Source organism: Phyllostomus hastatus, unplaced genomic scaffold (genome assembly GCF_019186645.2).
Source record: "Phyllostomus hastatus isolate PE091 unplaced genomic scaffold, TTU_PhHast_1.1 phas_scaffold_114, whole genome shotgun sequence".
In the NCBI taxonomy this organism is placed as follows: Eukaryota; Metazoa; Chordata; class Mammalia; order Chiroptera; family Phyllostomidae; genus Phyllostomus; species Phyllostomus hastatus.
Genome location: NW_025334006.1, coordinates 4,811,576 through 4,824,600, shown reverse-complemented (window position 1 = coordinate 4,824,600; position 13,025 = coordinate 4,811,576). Strand labels below are relative to the sequence as shown.

The following is a 13,025-nucleotide window of genomic DNA, read 5'->3' as shown; positions in this document are numbered from 1 at the left end:
AACATATTTCCCACGCATAATGGGACTAGCCCATTTAGCATTTATTTTGCCTTAGAAATAGTTTACTTTTATGTAACAAACATGCTTAGAGTGCTATGCATCTTGTTTGCTTGCATGGTTTCTCAGGGCAGCAAAAGAGGGAAAGAGCAAAAGTGGAAACAGCAAGGCCTCTTAAATCCTAGGCTTGGAAATTGCCCAATGTCACTTCCACTGCATTTTTTTTTGTCCAAGCCGGTCATAAGGCTCATCCAGATTCAATGTGGCAGATGATTACATAATGGCTTGAATTCAGGGAGTGTGATTTATTGGGGGCCTTTTAATAACAGTCTTCTACAAGAAGCTAACCGTTTTAACAGGGAGACAATCGTTGGCACCTAGGGCTGTAATACAGAGGTAGGTCACAGTGCAGCAGGGATGTACGGAAAGAAACCCCTGCACTGGAAGGGGGAATCAAGAATAGCATCAGGGAGCCATCATTAACACAGGCCCTGAGACTTGGAAGACCAGTCCCGTTTTGGACTGGTCCCGTTTTGGTTAACTTGGTGGGTGGTCAACAGAAGGATGGGCAAGGGAAGGAAGGGCATTCCAGGTAATCAGAACAGCAGGTACAAAGGCGTCCGTACATGGTACAAGAGAGCATGTTGTACTGGGCGGAATAACAGTGCTATTCAGAATGGGCGGAGTAAAGGGCAGTTGAGGAGGAGTGAAGGTGAAGAGGCTGAACCTGATTGGGAAGTGGCATGAGGGCCTTGCCAAGGAGTTTTCAAATACTACCCTTAGAATAGGTCACTAAGACACTTTGATCAGGGCAAGCACGTGCTCTGATTTGCGTATTTGAAAGTCCCTTTGGGAATCTGAGAGAGGGGGATGAGGTGGAAATCAACAAGGACAGTTGAGAACACAATTGCAAAATACCGAGTGTAAGAAGATGAGACCTGAAGAGAACAATGGCCTCAGGGGCAGAGAAGAGGTAAAGGGATCCAGAAATCTTTATGAGGTAGAATGGAGAGGATTTGGCAACTGAAGGAAGAAGAATGTTAAAAAGACTCCCAGGTTTCTGGCTTTGGCAACCATGTGGGTACAGGTAGCAAGGTTTTTTTTTATTGTTGTTTGTTTGTTTTGTAATTATTTATTTGGTTTAGATAGCAGGGAAGGAGGAAGAAAGAGAGGGAGAGAAACATCAATGTGTGGTTGCCTCTCACGTGCCCCCTACCAGGAGCCTGACTGTACCCAGGCATGTGCCCTGACTAGGAATTGAACCAGCACCTCTCAGGTTTGCAGGCCCGTGCTCAATCCCCTGAGCCCTACCAGCCAGGGCAGGTGGCGAGGTTTTAAGAGAAGAGTGCTCATTTAAGTTATGGATTAATCCGTTGATTTTGAGATGTCTGGGTGGCAATCAGTAGAGAAGTGGGGTAGACCAGTTAGACACACAAATCTGAAGTCTAGCAGAGAGGACTGGACTAGAGATAGAAATACAGAATTCATCAGTTCAGAGGTGGCAGTAAGAAGCCATCGGTTTCCCAGAAGTGCATAGAAGAAAGAGAATAGAGGCTGGAGATGATGGAAAGAGAAGAGCTACATTTAATGGTGTGAAGAGGAAGAGAAGTTCTCATAAGAAACTTAAAAAGAGGACTGGAAAGGGAGAAGGAACACCAGGAAAGTGATGTCCCACAGGTCAGGGGAGAGAATGCTTGTGTGACAGCGGGTGAGGGGGAGTTGCAGGAAGTTGAAGAGTTCCCTCATAGAAAGCAAAGGGACCTACCCAGAAGGAAGTGTGTGGGATAAAACTCTGTGGAGGGGAGGGCTTGTCATAACTGTGCTAAGAAAGAAAATCTTCTCTGAATGCTTCTTCCTGCCAAGTTTCTGCTCAATATTCTTCTCACTTTCACACTAAACTTCGCCTTTTCATTCTCCCTTCCCCTTCACTCCTTAAAACCACTTTAATTGACGGGTATTTCTCTCTGTATAACAATGACTTTAAAAAAAATCACTGATGACTTTTGTGTTCCACCTAATATACATTCTCTCAGTGTTATTTGTGCAGGGGAATGAATATGCTTGATATTCTTAACAACATACTCTGTGATTTTGTATAAATTATCTAATCATGATTTCCACCAGGGAAATGGGAATACAAACTCTTTGCTCCCAGCCTCGGTGGAATGTTGGGGGAGTTGATAAAGTGAGGCAGTAAGGCACAGGGGCATCTACGATAAATAGCTATAGTTATATTATCTGCCTGATAGCATTGTTTCAAGGATTAAATGAGATAATGAAATAATAATATATAAATAACATATAAAGTATATAAAACAATATATACATATATCATGCTATGCATTATTATTACATGATACTGTGAAATTCTCAATAAATACCTGGCATGTGATAGCAAATGGGAATGGGTACATTTGAGTTTGAAAATTAACAAACTAAAATCTATCAAGTAAAGAAAGAAGGTCCAGTTATTTGCGGGTACTTAGGTAGAAAAGTATTTGTTAGTATGAAATGATATGTCTGGAAATTGCTTCAAACTAATATTCATGTTGGCCTTGGCTGATGTGGCTCAGTTGGTTGGAGCATTCTTCAGTATACCCAAAAGGTGTGGTTTCGATTGCCAGTCAAGGCACATGCCTAAGTTGGGGTACTTAAGAGAAAGCCACTGCTTCTCTCTCACTCTCTCTCTCAAAGCAATAAAAAATATCCTTGGGTAAGGATTAAAAAAATAAATAAAATAATCTCCGTGTTGGGGGTGGGGTCCAGGAATTGGCTATGTTATTGAAGCTGGGCGTTCATTATTCTAATTTTGTATCATCTGAAAACTTCACAATAAAATGTTATTATTTGTTTCACTCTGTGCAACTGTGTTGACGCAATGCACTTGATATATTGAAATGTAATAAGAACTTAGTTTGTAACAACTCAAACTGGTTGTTTGGGATTTAGGCACCTTACGCACTTCTTCATTCCCAGAAGTAAGGGAGTAATGCAGGGAATATTTAATTTGAAATGAAGACGACGATTTGGATTTACGGCTCTTACATATCATAAATGAGAGTCATTTCAGAATATATTTTTCTGTCCCACCTCACCAATTTTATTCACAATTAACAAGAAACTACAAGTCCCAGGATGCACTGCACAATTAACGTTAAATCAAGGACCTCCCTTTTCCGATCGGGTTGCCCTCGCCTTATTTGAATGCTAATAACCGCGGCAAAAATTGACTTCTGCGACGCAGAGCAGATTTCCGAGTCGTTGTACCCCTGAATCTGTCTGGCGTGCAGTTCGGAGGGGCCAGCGTGGTACCTTTCTGTTCAGGTATCGCCCCGGGCAGCCTCCCACTTTTCTGGGGCTTCCGTGCGCACCGGCCTCTGTTAGTGCGCCTCCAAGATGGCGACGCTGTTGGCGGTAAATTCGGGTGAGTGCGGTGGGACAGAAGGGGAACTGGGGCAGGGCTACGATCCGTTTTCCAGGGGGACACCTGGGCTGTGGGGTTCTTTGGAGCCCACGCCTCCTATTGTGCATAGTGCTCGCTTCTCCCTAGCTCTGGGCCTAGCGTGCCGGCCCTTCCCCAGTTTGAATGGCGCTGCGGCTCTACTCCTGGAGCTGAGCTTTGAGGGTCGAGGCAAGGGGACCGGGTTCACTACAATCGTGGGTACAATCTCTCGCAGCCCAGGGCCGAGCCTGATCGTTCCCACTCCCCACCCCATGTGTTTGCGGCCGGGATTTCGCCAGAATACTCACGTCTCGGGCAATGAGGCCAGAGGACCTGAGATATTTTTCAGCCACGAGCGCGGGCTGACAACTCTCACCGGGATCGTTCGTGGAGGCTGGGGGGTTTTTGCAGGAAGCGAGGACCCCGATTATGAACCCTGCAAACCAGAAGGTGACGGAGAAGGAGAGGGGGTGCCCTGGGCTCATCAGATGACTTCCAGTTTTGCGGGTGTGGTCATTTCTGGATGCTCCTGTACCTTTGGAGTGTTTGATCTTCGGGACGAGGTAGAATCTAGAAGGCAGTGAAGGAACTCGGAAAGACTTGGGGTGGGTTCTCTTTTGGCAGTTCTCAGCCGGGGAATTTCAAACGTCCCAGGGGCGTTTGAAAGAGTGGGTGCACTTTGACTGTCACGATTCCTGGGAAGCACTGTTGGCGCCTAGTGGGCGGGGCAAGGATTCTGAAAGTGAATTTTCTGCTTAGAATGGCAGTGGCTAGATTGAAATGTACTTAGCTTCGTGGGCACGATTGAGAGCGTATCTGTATGGTAATTGCTTGTCGAGAATCTCACTCAAGAACACTCTTTCTTGGGCACCTTGTTCTTCTGGCTCTATGCAGTCTCCCCTCGCCCCCCGCCACCCCCCGTTTTGTTCTGCTTTGCACAGGACTGATATTCTTGAAAAGTTATCCAAAGCTGAGTGTTTCAAATCAAACCATTTCAGAAACGGAACTTACTGAAGCTAGTGTGTGTAATACAAAGAAATTTATTAATTACTTACAGTTCTATTGTATATTGTGTTATTTTTACAGAGTTTACTTTCTATTGTCAACTCTTTGCTAGAGGTCTTTTTTTCTTTTTATTTACTTACTTTTAAATTAAGTATATTTTATTGATTATGCTACTACAGTTGTCCTATTTTTTCCACCTTTGTCCTCCCACACCTGGCCGGGTACCCCCATTCCCTCCAGCATTTCCCCTCCCCTTAGTTTGTCAGAGTTCTTAAGTACTTGTTGTAAGGCAAGATTCAAATTTGCCTAGGAGTCATTTTTGGTATCTTGTCTTTGCACCCAGTGGTGGTCAATTGCCAATTCTGACTCTACAAACAGGCCTTGTCTATTTCACTGTGGTAGTTTAGGTTTCCACCTCAGGGGTGGCTTACCTCTCATCCATGGTTCCTGACACTTCCTATTCTAGAGAGTCCATCAGTCATGCCTTTGTCTTACAATACCAATTTCATCCTGCTGCCTACTAGTTCTTGAAACTTTCCCATTTACCAATAGGAAAAAAGCCATCTTGTTCTGAAAACCAAGGCTCAAAACTACACATCCTTTGCAGTTAGGGCCAAGAAAGCGATTTCTAGAGAAGTCAGCTATGCACCATGCAACTAGCATCTGATGGGGTGTCACCAGGACCCAGGGGCAGGCCCTCATTTTGACAGGTCCAGAACTCTTTCATTAGTGTGTCCACAGTTGATCAGATCCTAGTAATTGACTTTCTCTAATGAAACTCAGTAACAGACAGATATATGCCATTCCAGTATGCCAATTTATTGATCTTGAATGGGAGGTATATCTGCACTGGTACTCCTGCTGGTGCGTCAGCTCATTCTTGGCTCTAGAAATTTATATGATGCTCTGTATTTTTAATCAGAGGTTTGGCAAGTATGGGAGCAAAGCAGGGGGTTGGAGGATTGCTCTCTGAGTGTGGTTGAGACATTCTGATTCCATTCCCCCACGCCAAAGACCTGACATGCCATTTCCCGCCCTGCCCTTCAGGTTAGGGTAGGTGTTCCCTTTTATATATTCTCAGCACTGCACTTCATCACATTTTTTATTGTACTGGTAACTGTTTTTTAAAGTCTGTGTTTAATGTCCCACTTGTCAATTTGTAAGTTCCACGAGGCATCCTGTCTGTTTTGCTTAGTCTGTAGTCCCAGGCCCTCCATAAGTGTTTGTTGAGTGAATGAATAATCGAGCTTAACTGATTTAGTCTTGTCCTCTCTCTACACATCCCCCTTTTAGAAAAATTCCCCAGTAGATTGCCTTCTTCTGCCATTGTTCCTAGAAATGTAGTGCATTTAATTAGGTTAACTTTCATGGCAGTCGTATTGTCCTGGTAACTTTATTTGGTTCTGTGTTTTCTCAGATACCAGTTATATGTGTTTACAGAGCATCCTTTACAGTTTAGGCTAATTTTACAGTTAGTATAGTTATTTATTTCTAAGTGTTGTCTGTTGAGTGACTGATTGGATTTGACTAGTTTCCCTTTCAGGGTCTGTATAAACACTTATGGGAACCATATCTGATTGTTTGAAGACAGAAACCTTGAATTTCAGGGTAGTGTCTTTCAAATAATGGGTTTTAAATAAATGTAATGGGTCTTCCACTGAAAAAGGAAAGAGTATACAAAATATGAGTGCACTGGTGTAATAAATGAACAGATGTTAGTATTTCACATGAAACTTGTTTGACTTTTGCATGTATGTGTGTACTGGGTTGAGATATGGGATATTCCTTACCATGGGCTATAGTGAAACGAATTTTGAAAGCCACCAGTCTGACACCATTCTCTCACACATGCTCTTTGAATTCTCTTTCACACCTTCCCTTGGCTGTCCTTTGTCACCCACATTTTTCTCATCCTTCAAAATGCTGCACAAGTGTATAGCCATCCCTTAGAAGTCCTTTACCATCATTTGATCTTTTAAAATTCTTATATTGTTTGCAGCAACAATTATACTCTTTGTTTGTATTGTTAGTGGAATATTTCACTTACCTACACTTTGTCTCCCGAACTTGACTGCAAGTTTTTGAAAACCAGGATTGTCTCTCTTCTTGTCCCCTGTTATATCATACTGTTTGTTCATGGAGCTTAAATATTTTTAGATAAGTGAATTTGACTGAGTTTAGGTTCAGATTTGCCTGGGTATGTCTAGATGTGATCCTAATTTCTTTACATCCCAGGCTATTTACCGGACATGTCTGAAATACCTAAATCCACCTTCTTGTTTCTGTGTGGAGGCAGTGCTGCTTAGTGGTTAGCACACATTCTGCTGCCAGACTGCCTGGGTTCACACTCTACCTACTTGCCCAGGGTGACCTTGGGTGAGTTTCTTGACCTCTGTGCCTTGGTTTCCCTGTCTGTAAAGATGGAGGAAGACATGGCGCTGACCTCATAGTGTTCTGAGACAAATAATACATGGAAAGAGCTTAGAACTGTGTTCAGTGGCACATAGCGAAACTTCAGTATTACTTCTTACTACTTTCACAAATCCAAAGGTAACCCTTTTTACATGAATTTACAAAAGTACTTCATAACTCTGTGCTGTTTTTTTATTAGCTGGTATCCTGGCCAAAATGCTCTTTTTTCTTAGATGCTAAGTTTTACAAACTCTGATTCTCCTCCTCCCCACTCCTGCTTTTCACTCGGACGGAAAGTCGCTTACATGTATTGCATGCCTGCGGTATGCCGGGCACTGTATTGTGTGTCTTATCTAGTGCGCCTCATTTAGTCATTCAACCCTAGGGAGCAAGTGGTGTCCTTATTTTAGGCAAAAGGAAATTGAAGTGTAAAGAGGTTACTTTCTCACTCTTTGTCACACAGCTAATAAAGTGGCAAAACCCGGTTCAGCTGATATTCCAACTTAAAGTCAGAATTTACAGTATATTAAGTTAGATAAAATGATGTTTATATTTTTACTTGAGAATTTTAATAAGTATGCTTTTTTTGTTAATGTTTGGTTTATATGTATAACTCGGTGTATTTAAAAGTATCCGTGAGCATGACTAAAATGAGTAGACAACACCTTAAGTTATTTTCCAAATGTATCGTTTTATTTGATGTTGGTTTTGTTTATTTTTTTCTTTAAGCTGCTAGTCTGTGGGGCCCTTACAAAGACATTTGGCAGACAGTGGGGAATGCTCTCTGGAGAAGACAGCCTGAAGCCGTCCACCTTCTCGACATGATTTTGAAGAAACACAAACCTGACTTCATCTCCTTGTTCAGAAACCCAGTAGGAAATCTTCTTTCTTGTTGTTTGGATTTGCTTTTTTGTTTTTTTTTTAAAGATTGAAGGAGCACATAAACTCTTAATGCATGTAAATGAAATATGTTACTTGTACTTGTCCATTGATTTCGAGCTTTCTCTCAAAATGTCATTGTTTCCTAGAACCAGTTATTTGTTTCTTTTTGTTTCCTGGAGAAGTTAATATTGATTTATTTCTAGCTAGGAGATATATTACTATTTGAATACAATTTAGGGAGTTCAGTATATTCTAGAAAAATGAGCCTCCTTGGAATTTGTGACTTGCAGTTCATTCTAAGCTCAGTAAGACTGATGATTTTATTTGTTTCCAGGTACACTTCAAAATTTTAACTCTTCATAATGTTATGTGAGTTGCATTAGCTGAACAAATCAAATCTTGCGTATCATTAATTACTACATCTGGAAATCCTTTTCATCCAGGGATAGAGTACTAAGTGGAGGGGATTTGTGTTTGGAAATGCCTGTTCTTGCCGTTTGTCAATTTTCTTTAATAGACTAACAAGATCATATAAGAACTATTTCTGAGTTTGTCTTAACCAGAAATGGCCTTTTGCTTTTTAGGACTTTGAGCTATTTTTCTTAGAAAGAGTCCCAGCTTGGGAGCCAGTTGAGCCGAGTTCCAGTGTGGGCTCATCCACTGGAGTTTTATTCCCGTGGGCTGGCCATCTGACTTATCTGGGCCTCAGTTTTTCCACCTGTTAATAGAGGGGTTGGAGTAAATGACCTTCATAGCCTTTTTTAAGGTGTAAATGTCTAAGATAGTGTGATCCATGAAGTAATTCTGTACTGTATGTTATTCATTAAATATCTGAAACAAGTTGTAAGGCTTTCTGGGGGAGAAGACTATTTTTTAAATAATATACCAATAAACTATCATTAGCCCCACTAATTAATGCAACACTTCATATATCCATGTGTTGTTTTCCACTTGAAGAGTTTATTTTTTTTTATTTATTAAACATATAAATGGAAAAGTTCCTTAGAAACTTGAAAAGCAGTAGCTATTTTGTGTGCTTTCTTAAAATGTTGTAGTTCAGAGCTCGGCAGAAGCCCTTACTGAGAAGGCAGTAGTGGGATAAAAAGGTGAAGGTAATGTAAAATGCCACCTCCTAAAGGTCGAATTGTAGATGATCTGGCAAGGAATACCTCTTTCGTCACGTTGCCAGTCTGCTTTAGAATCAACTTCTGTAGGTAGCTGTGTAAGACCTTGTTTCCAATGGACTCTTTTCATTACATGACCTTACTTATTTTTGCCATCATAGCCAAAGAATGTCCAACAACACGAGAAGGTTCAGAAAGCCAGCACGGAGGGAGTGGCCATCCAGGGTCAGCAGGGAACCCGGCTGCTTCCCGAGCAGCTCATTAAAGAGGCCTTCATCCTCAGCGACCTCTTTGACATTGGAGAACTAGCAGCTGTTGAGCTTCTCCTCGCTGGTAGGTTGGCATTTAACTGAACCTACGGGAAGGTAGTAAGAATCACAAAATTATTCACTCGGAGTTCAAGGTAGTGGGTCAATTTAGATTCCAAAATAGTTTCTAAGGATGCCATTGATTTGAAAAGCTATATTCAAAATATTTCCTTTTGTTTCCCTTTGGCTAATGGAAGGCTTTAGTGACTGGAGGCATTGAAAGTAGCTTAACTTTTAATATAAGCTTTTACATGGTCGTTCACTAGCAAAGAATCATTGGCTGCATCTGAGAAATTCTATGGCACAAAGCACTTATTGTCATATAATGAGGAAGAAGGTAAGGTCATTGCTTTTTTTGGAGTTTGCTCTTTGAAGGGGTGATTCAGATAATGACTAGGACAGAATAAGATCACTTCAATAATACTGAGTTCTAGGAAGAAAATAAAACCAGGCAGTGGGAGATAGATGGAGGCAAGTTGAATAGGGTACTTAGAGAAGGGCTCGGTGACATTGGGGCACTTGACCTGGCCTTCAGGATGACACATGCCAGGGTTGTCGGGGAGGGAGTTCCCAGGCAGAGCAAACAGCAGGTGCTTGAGGCGAGGACAGAGGCATGAGAAAGGGTTAAAAGACCCCTGGGAACATTGGGAGTGAGGGGCAGAGTGAAGGGAGACGAGGACAGCACGAATCTGACCCTACTCAGTCTTTTTACAAAAATCTTTTAAAATTGATTTTAGAAAGGAAGGTGGGAGGAAAGAGAGCGAGAAGCATCAATTTGTTGTTCCACTTATTGATGCATTCTTTGGTTGAGTCTTGTATGTGCCCTGACTGGGGATTGAACCCACAACCGTGGTGTATTGGGATGATGATCTACCTAGAGGTGCTACGCACACAGGACCAGACCTTGTTTGGTCATACAGGCCATGAAAATTATTTGGATTTTATTCTAATTGCAGTTTTAAGCAGAAGATTTAATCTAGAATAACTTTGAGATTGTTTCTTTGGCTGCTATATAGAAAAAAATGGAGATTTCCATAAAATAAGAAATTCATTGTAATTATAGCAGAGGAGCTGCATGAAGAAGCCATGTACACACTGTAATTGAAAGGAAGTCTAATGTGGCTGCCACACATGAGGCTGCGTTAGAAGAAGTGGGACATTGAGAATAAATAAGGTGGTTTTCCCATTCCGTGATGGAGATGTTAACTGGACATGCTTGAGTTTTGAGTTTAACTCAGAATTTTTATTTAACAAAATTTGTTTTTTGCATACCATGGGCTGGGCACTGTGTTAAGATTCCAGGGATATAAAGATGAACCAAACCTCAACTAGTGTAAAGGAGCTCCTAGTCTAGTAATGGAGAAAGACATGGAAGCAAATAATCACAACACCATTAAGTGCGTTGATGCAGGTTTGTGCAAGACTTAGTGATGGTCTGGAGGGCAGAGAGTTAAACTGACCTTGGGTTGTACGGGGAAGTCTTCGCAAAGATGTGAGGCTTAAGGTAGGTGTTGAAAAGTGAGTCGGCATATGTCAGATGGAATAGGCGTGCGCTTAGGGGACCAAGGCCATCCACACGAAGCAGTCGGCTGCACAGAGGTGTGGAGCAGTGAGATGGATTTGGGGAACAGAAGGGAGGGGACTGGGGGTAATTGAACTAAGGGGAGAAAAAGCCATAGGAAGTGAGACTGAAACTATAGGCAGGGTGCTTTAAAAAAAAAGGCAAACGTGGAACTTACTCAAAGGAGGACAGTTAAAAGGGTGAGTGACGAAGATGAAACAAAAGACTCTAGGGAAAGAAACTTCTAAATATTGGAAAGACTTCCTGAGAAAGAGAATGAAACCGTGGGTGGGTGTTTGAGGTAGAGGACCCCAGGGGCCCTTAAGCCCTGAGAGTCTGATTTCTTTGAACCTTGGTACAGTGATTTTTGTCTCATCCTAAGCACATCACATAAGCACTCATTTACTAAATTATTTCTCCACTCCATTTTCTAGGAGAGCACCAGCAGCCACACTTTCCTGGCCTCACCAGAGGACTAGTAGCTGTCCTTTTATACTGGGATGGAAAGCGATGCATTGCAAATTCCCTGAAAGCCTTGATACAGTCTAGACGAGGGAAGACGTGGACCCTCGAACTCAGGTCTGTGTGCTTCCTAGGGTTTCAGGGGTTCATTAGAAATTACCTGAAGAATTGTAATGTTAGAAACAACAAAAATCTCTCATTAATATGTATGATTTAAGTAATGTAACGTAAGTCATAAATGCTCCCTTTCTCTGCCGAGACTGACACAACGTGTTTAAATGTACTTTACTTTGTTTACAAATGAAAGATAATTCAGTTGCTTGTGGTTAGAAGCTTGTTGAAACTCAGTGATCCAAGAAGGATGAAAAGATCTAAGTTGCAATTCATCGGTTGTTTGCAGTAACACAACATATTGTCAAAAGAGCATTTGCGGTATCCATCTAATGAGAAAGTATAAGCATTACTAGTCGTCATAACTTTGTTTATTGATTTCTTTTTATTACAGTCCAGAACTGGTTTCCATGACAACGCGCTTTACAGATGAGCTGATGGAGCAAGGGTTGACCTACAAAATCCTTACTCTGGTGTCACAGATTGATGTGAACAATGAGTTTGAGAAACTGCAGCGCGAGAGAGGTTTGGGCAGTGAAAAACACCGCAAAGAGGCAAGGCTTCGCACGATTGATTCATGAGTTGTCAAATCTCGGAGGCAGAAAAGTCCTGACAGTTAGAACATTCTTCTGGGACAGGCATAGGAAAATTAATAATGCATGTTACAGTATTTAGGCCACTGTGTCTGTGAAATAGACCAGCGGTTGTTTTAGCTTCCTTCTAGTCCCTTTGTGCCATTCTAGCTCTTCTTTTGGAATGAACTCTTCAAGAAATTGGTTTTCCCACACAGGAGCTTGGAACTTAAGAACGAGGAATTAACAATAGGGTTTGTTCAGAATTTCAGAGGTGAGATTGTGAGATTTAGATACATTTATTTAGCTAGCTTTTATAAAAGATAGTTCAGATTTTGGAGTAAGGCCAGGCTTCAGTGTGCTTTATCTATCCATTTTTATTTTACACATACTTAATCATACATTTTTATTTCTAGGTTTCTGATCTCATCAAGGAGTGCAGGCAGTCTCTGGCAGAAAGCCTTTTCGCCTGGGCTTGCCAGTCACCTTTAGGCAAAGATGACACCCTGCTCCTTATCGGACACTTGGAAAGAGTGACAGTGGAGGCGAATGGCTCCTTGGATTCAGTGAATCTGGCTCTTCTGATGGCGCTGCTGTACTGCTTCGACACCAGCTTCGTAGAGCAGAACATAGAGGAACGCGACGGTACTGGGTTCCATCCCTGCTAACGCAATGCACTTATTTCTAGAAATCAGATGTAAGGTTGTGGGCATAGCATTTAAGAAGGGTGCTGTTTTACCTGCTACAGTTAAAAATTGTACTTTTTATTCCTTTATGTACAATTCACTTATATTTGAATATATATACAGGGTTCGGCACAAATAACGCCCCGTTTTTATTACAAACTCTTACTACAGAATCATAAGATGTAAATTCTGTAACCTAACAGTATCACACTCAAACACACCGTATGGCATTTTAGGTGAAATGTTCAAATTGAAACTATAAATTATGACACCCATATTATTAACCCACCAACCACACGCAAGCAGGCGTTACTTCTGCTGGACCCTGTGTATGGTTTAATTGAATATTTTATTGCTGTATTACAGTTGCCCCAATTTTCCCCCCTTTACTCTCTTCCACCCAGCCTATGTCCTGCATTTGAATATTTAGATATGAGATTACATTTAAACAATAATTATAATC

The 13,025-nt window shown here is 41.7% G+C and overlaps 1 protein-coding gene across 1 annotated transcript in view; it reads left to right on the top strand.

Moving 5' to 3' along the window:
* The first annotated feature begins 3,212 nt into the window (after positions 1-3,212).
* Positions 3,213-13,025, top strand: part of NUP205 (nucleoporin 205) — a 71,272-nt gene continuing 61,459 nt past the window's right edge. Inside the window, exons 1-6 of the mRNA XM_045855710.1 lie at positions 3,213-3,421; positions 7,586-7,728; positions 9,024-9,195; positions 11,166-11,310; positions 11,699-11,858; positions 12,293-12,521. Of these exons, the coding sequence (XP_045711666.1) occupies positions 3,394-3,421; positions 7,586-7,728; positions 9,024-9,195; positions 11,166-11,310; positions 11,699-11,858; positions 12,293-12,521 (877 nt within the window). The 5' untranslated portion in view covers positions 3,213-3,393. The remainder of the gene's footprint in view (positions 3,422-7,585; positions 7,729-9,023; positions 9,196-11,165; positions 11,311-11,698; positions 11,859-12,292; positions 12,522-13,025) is intronic.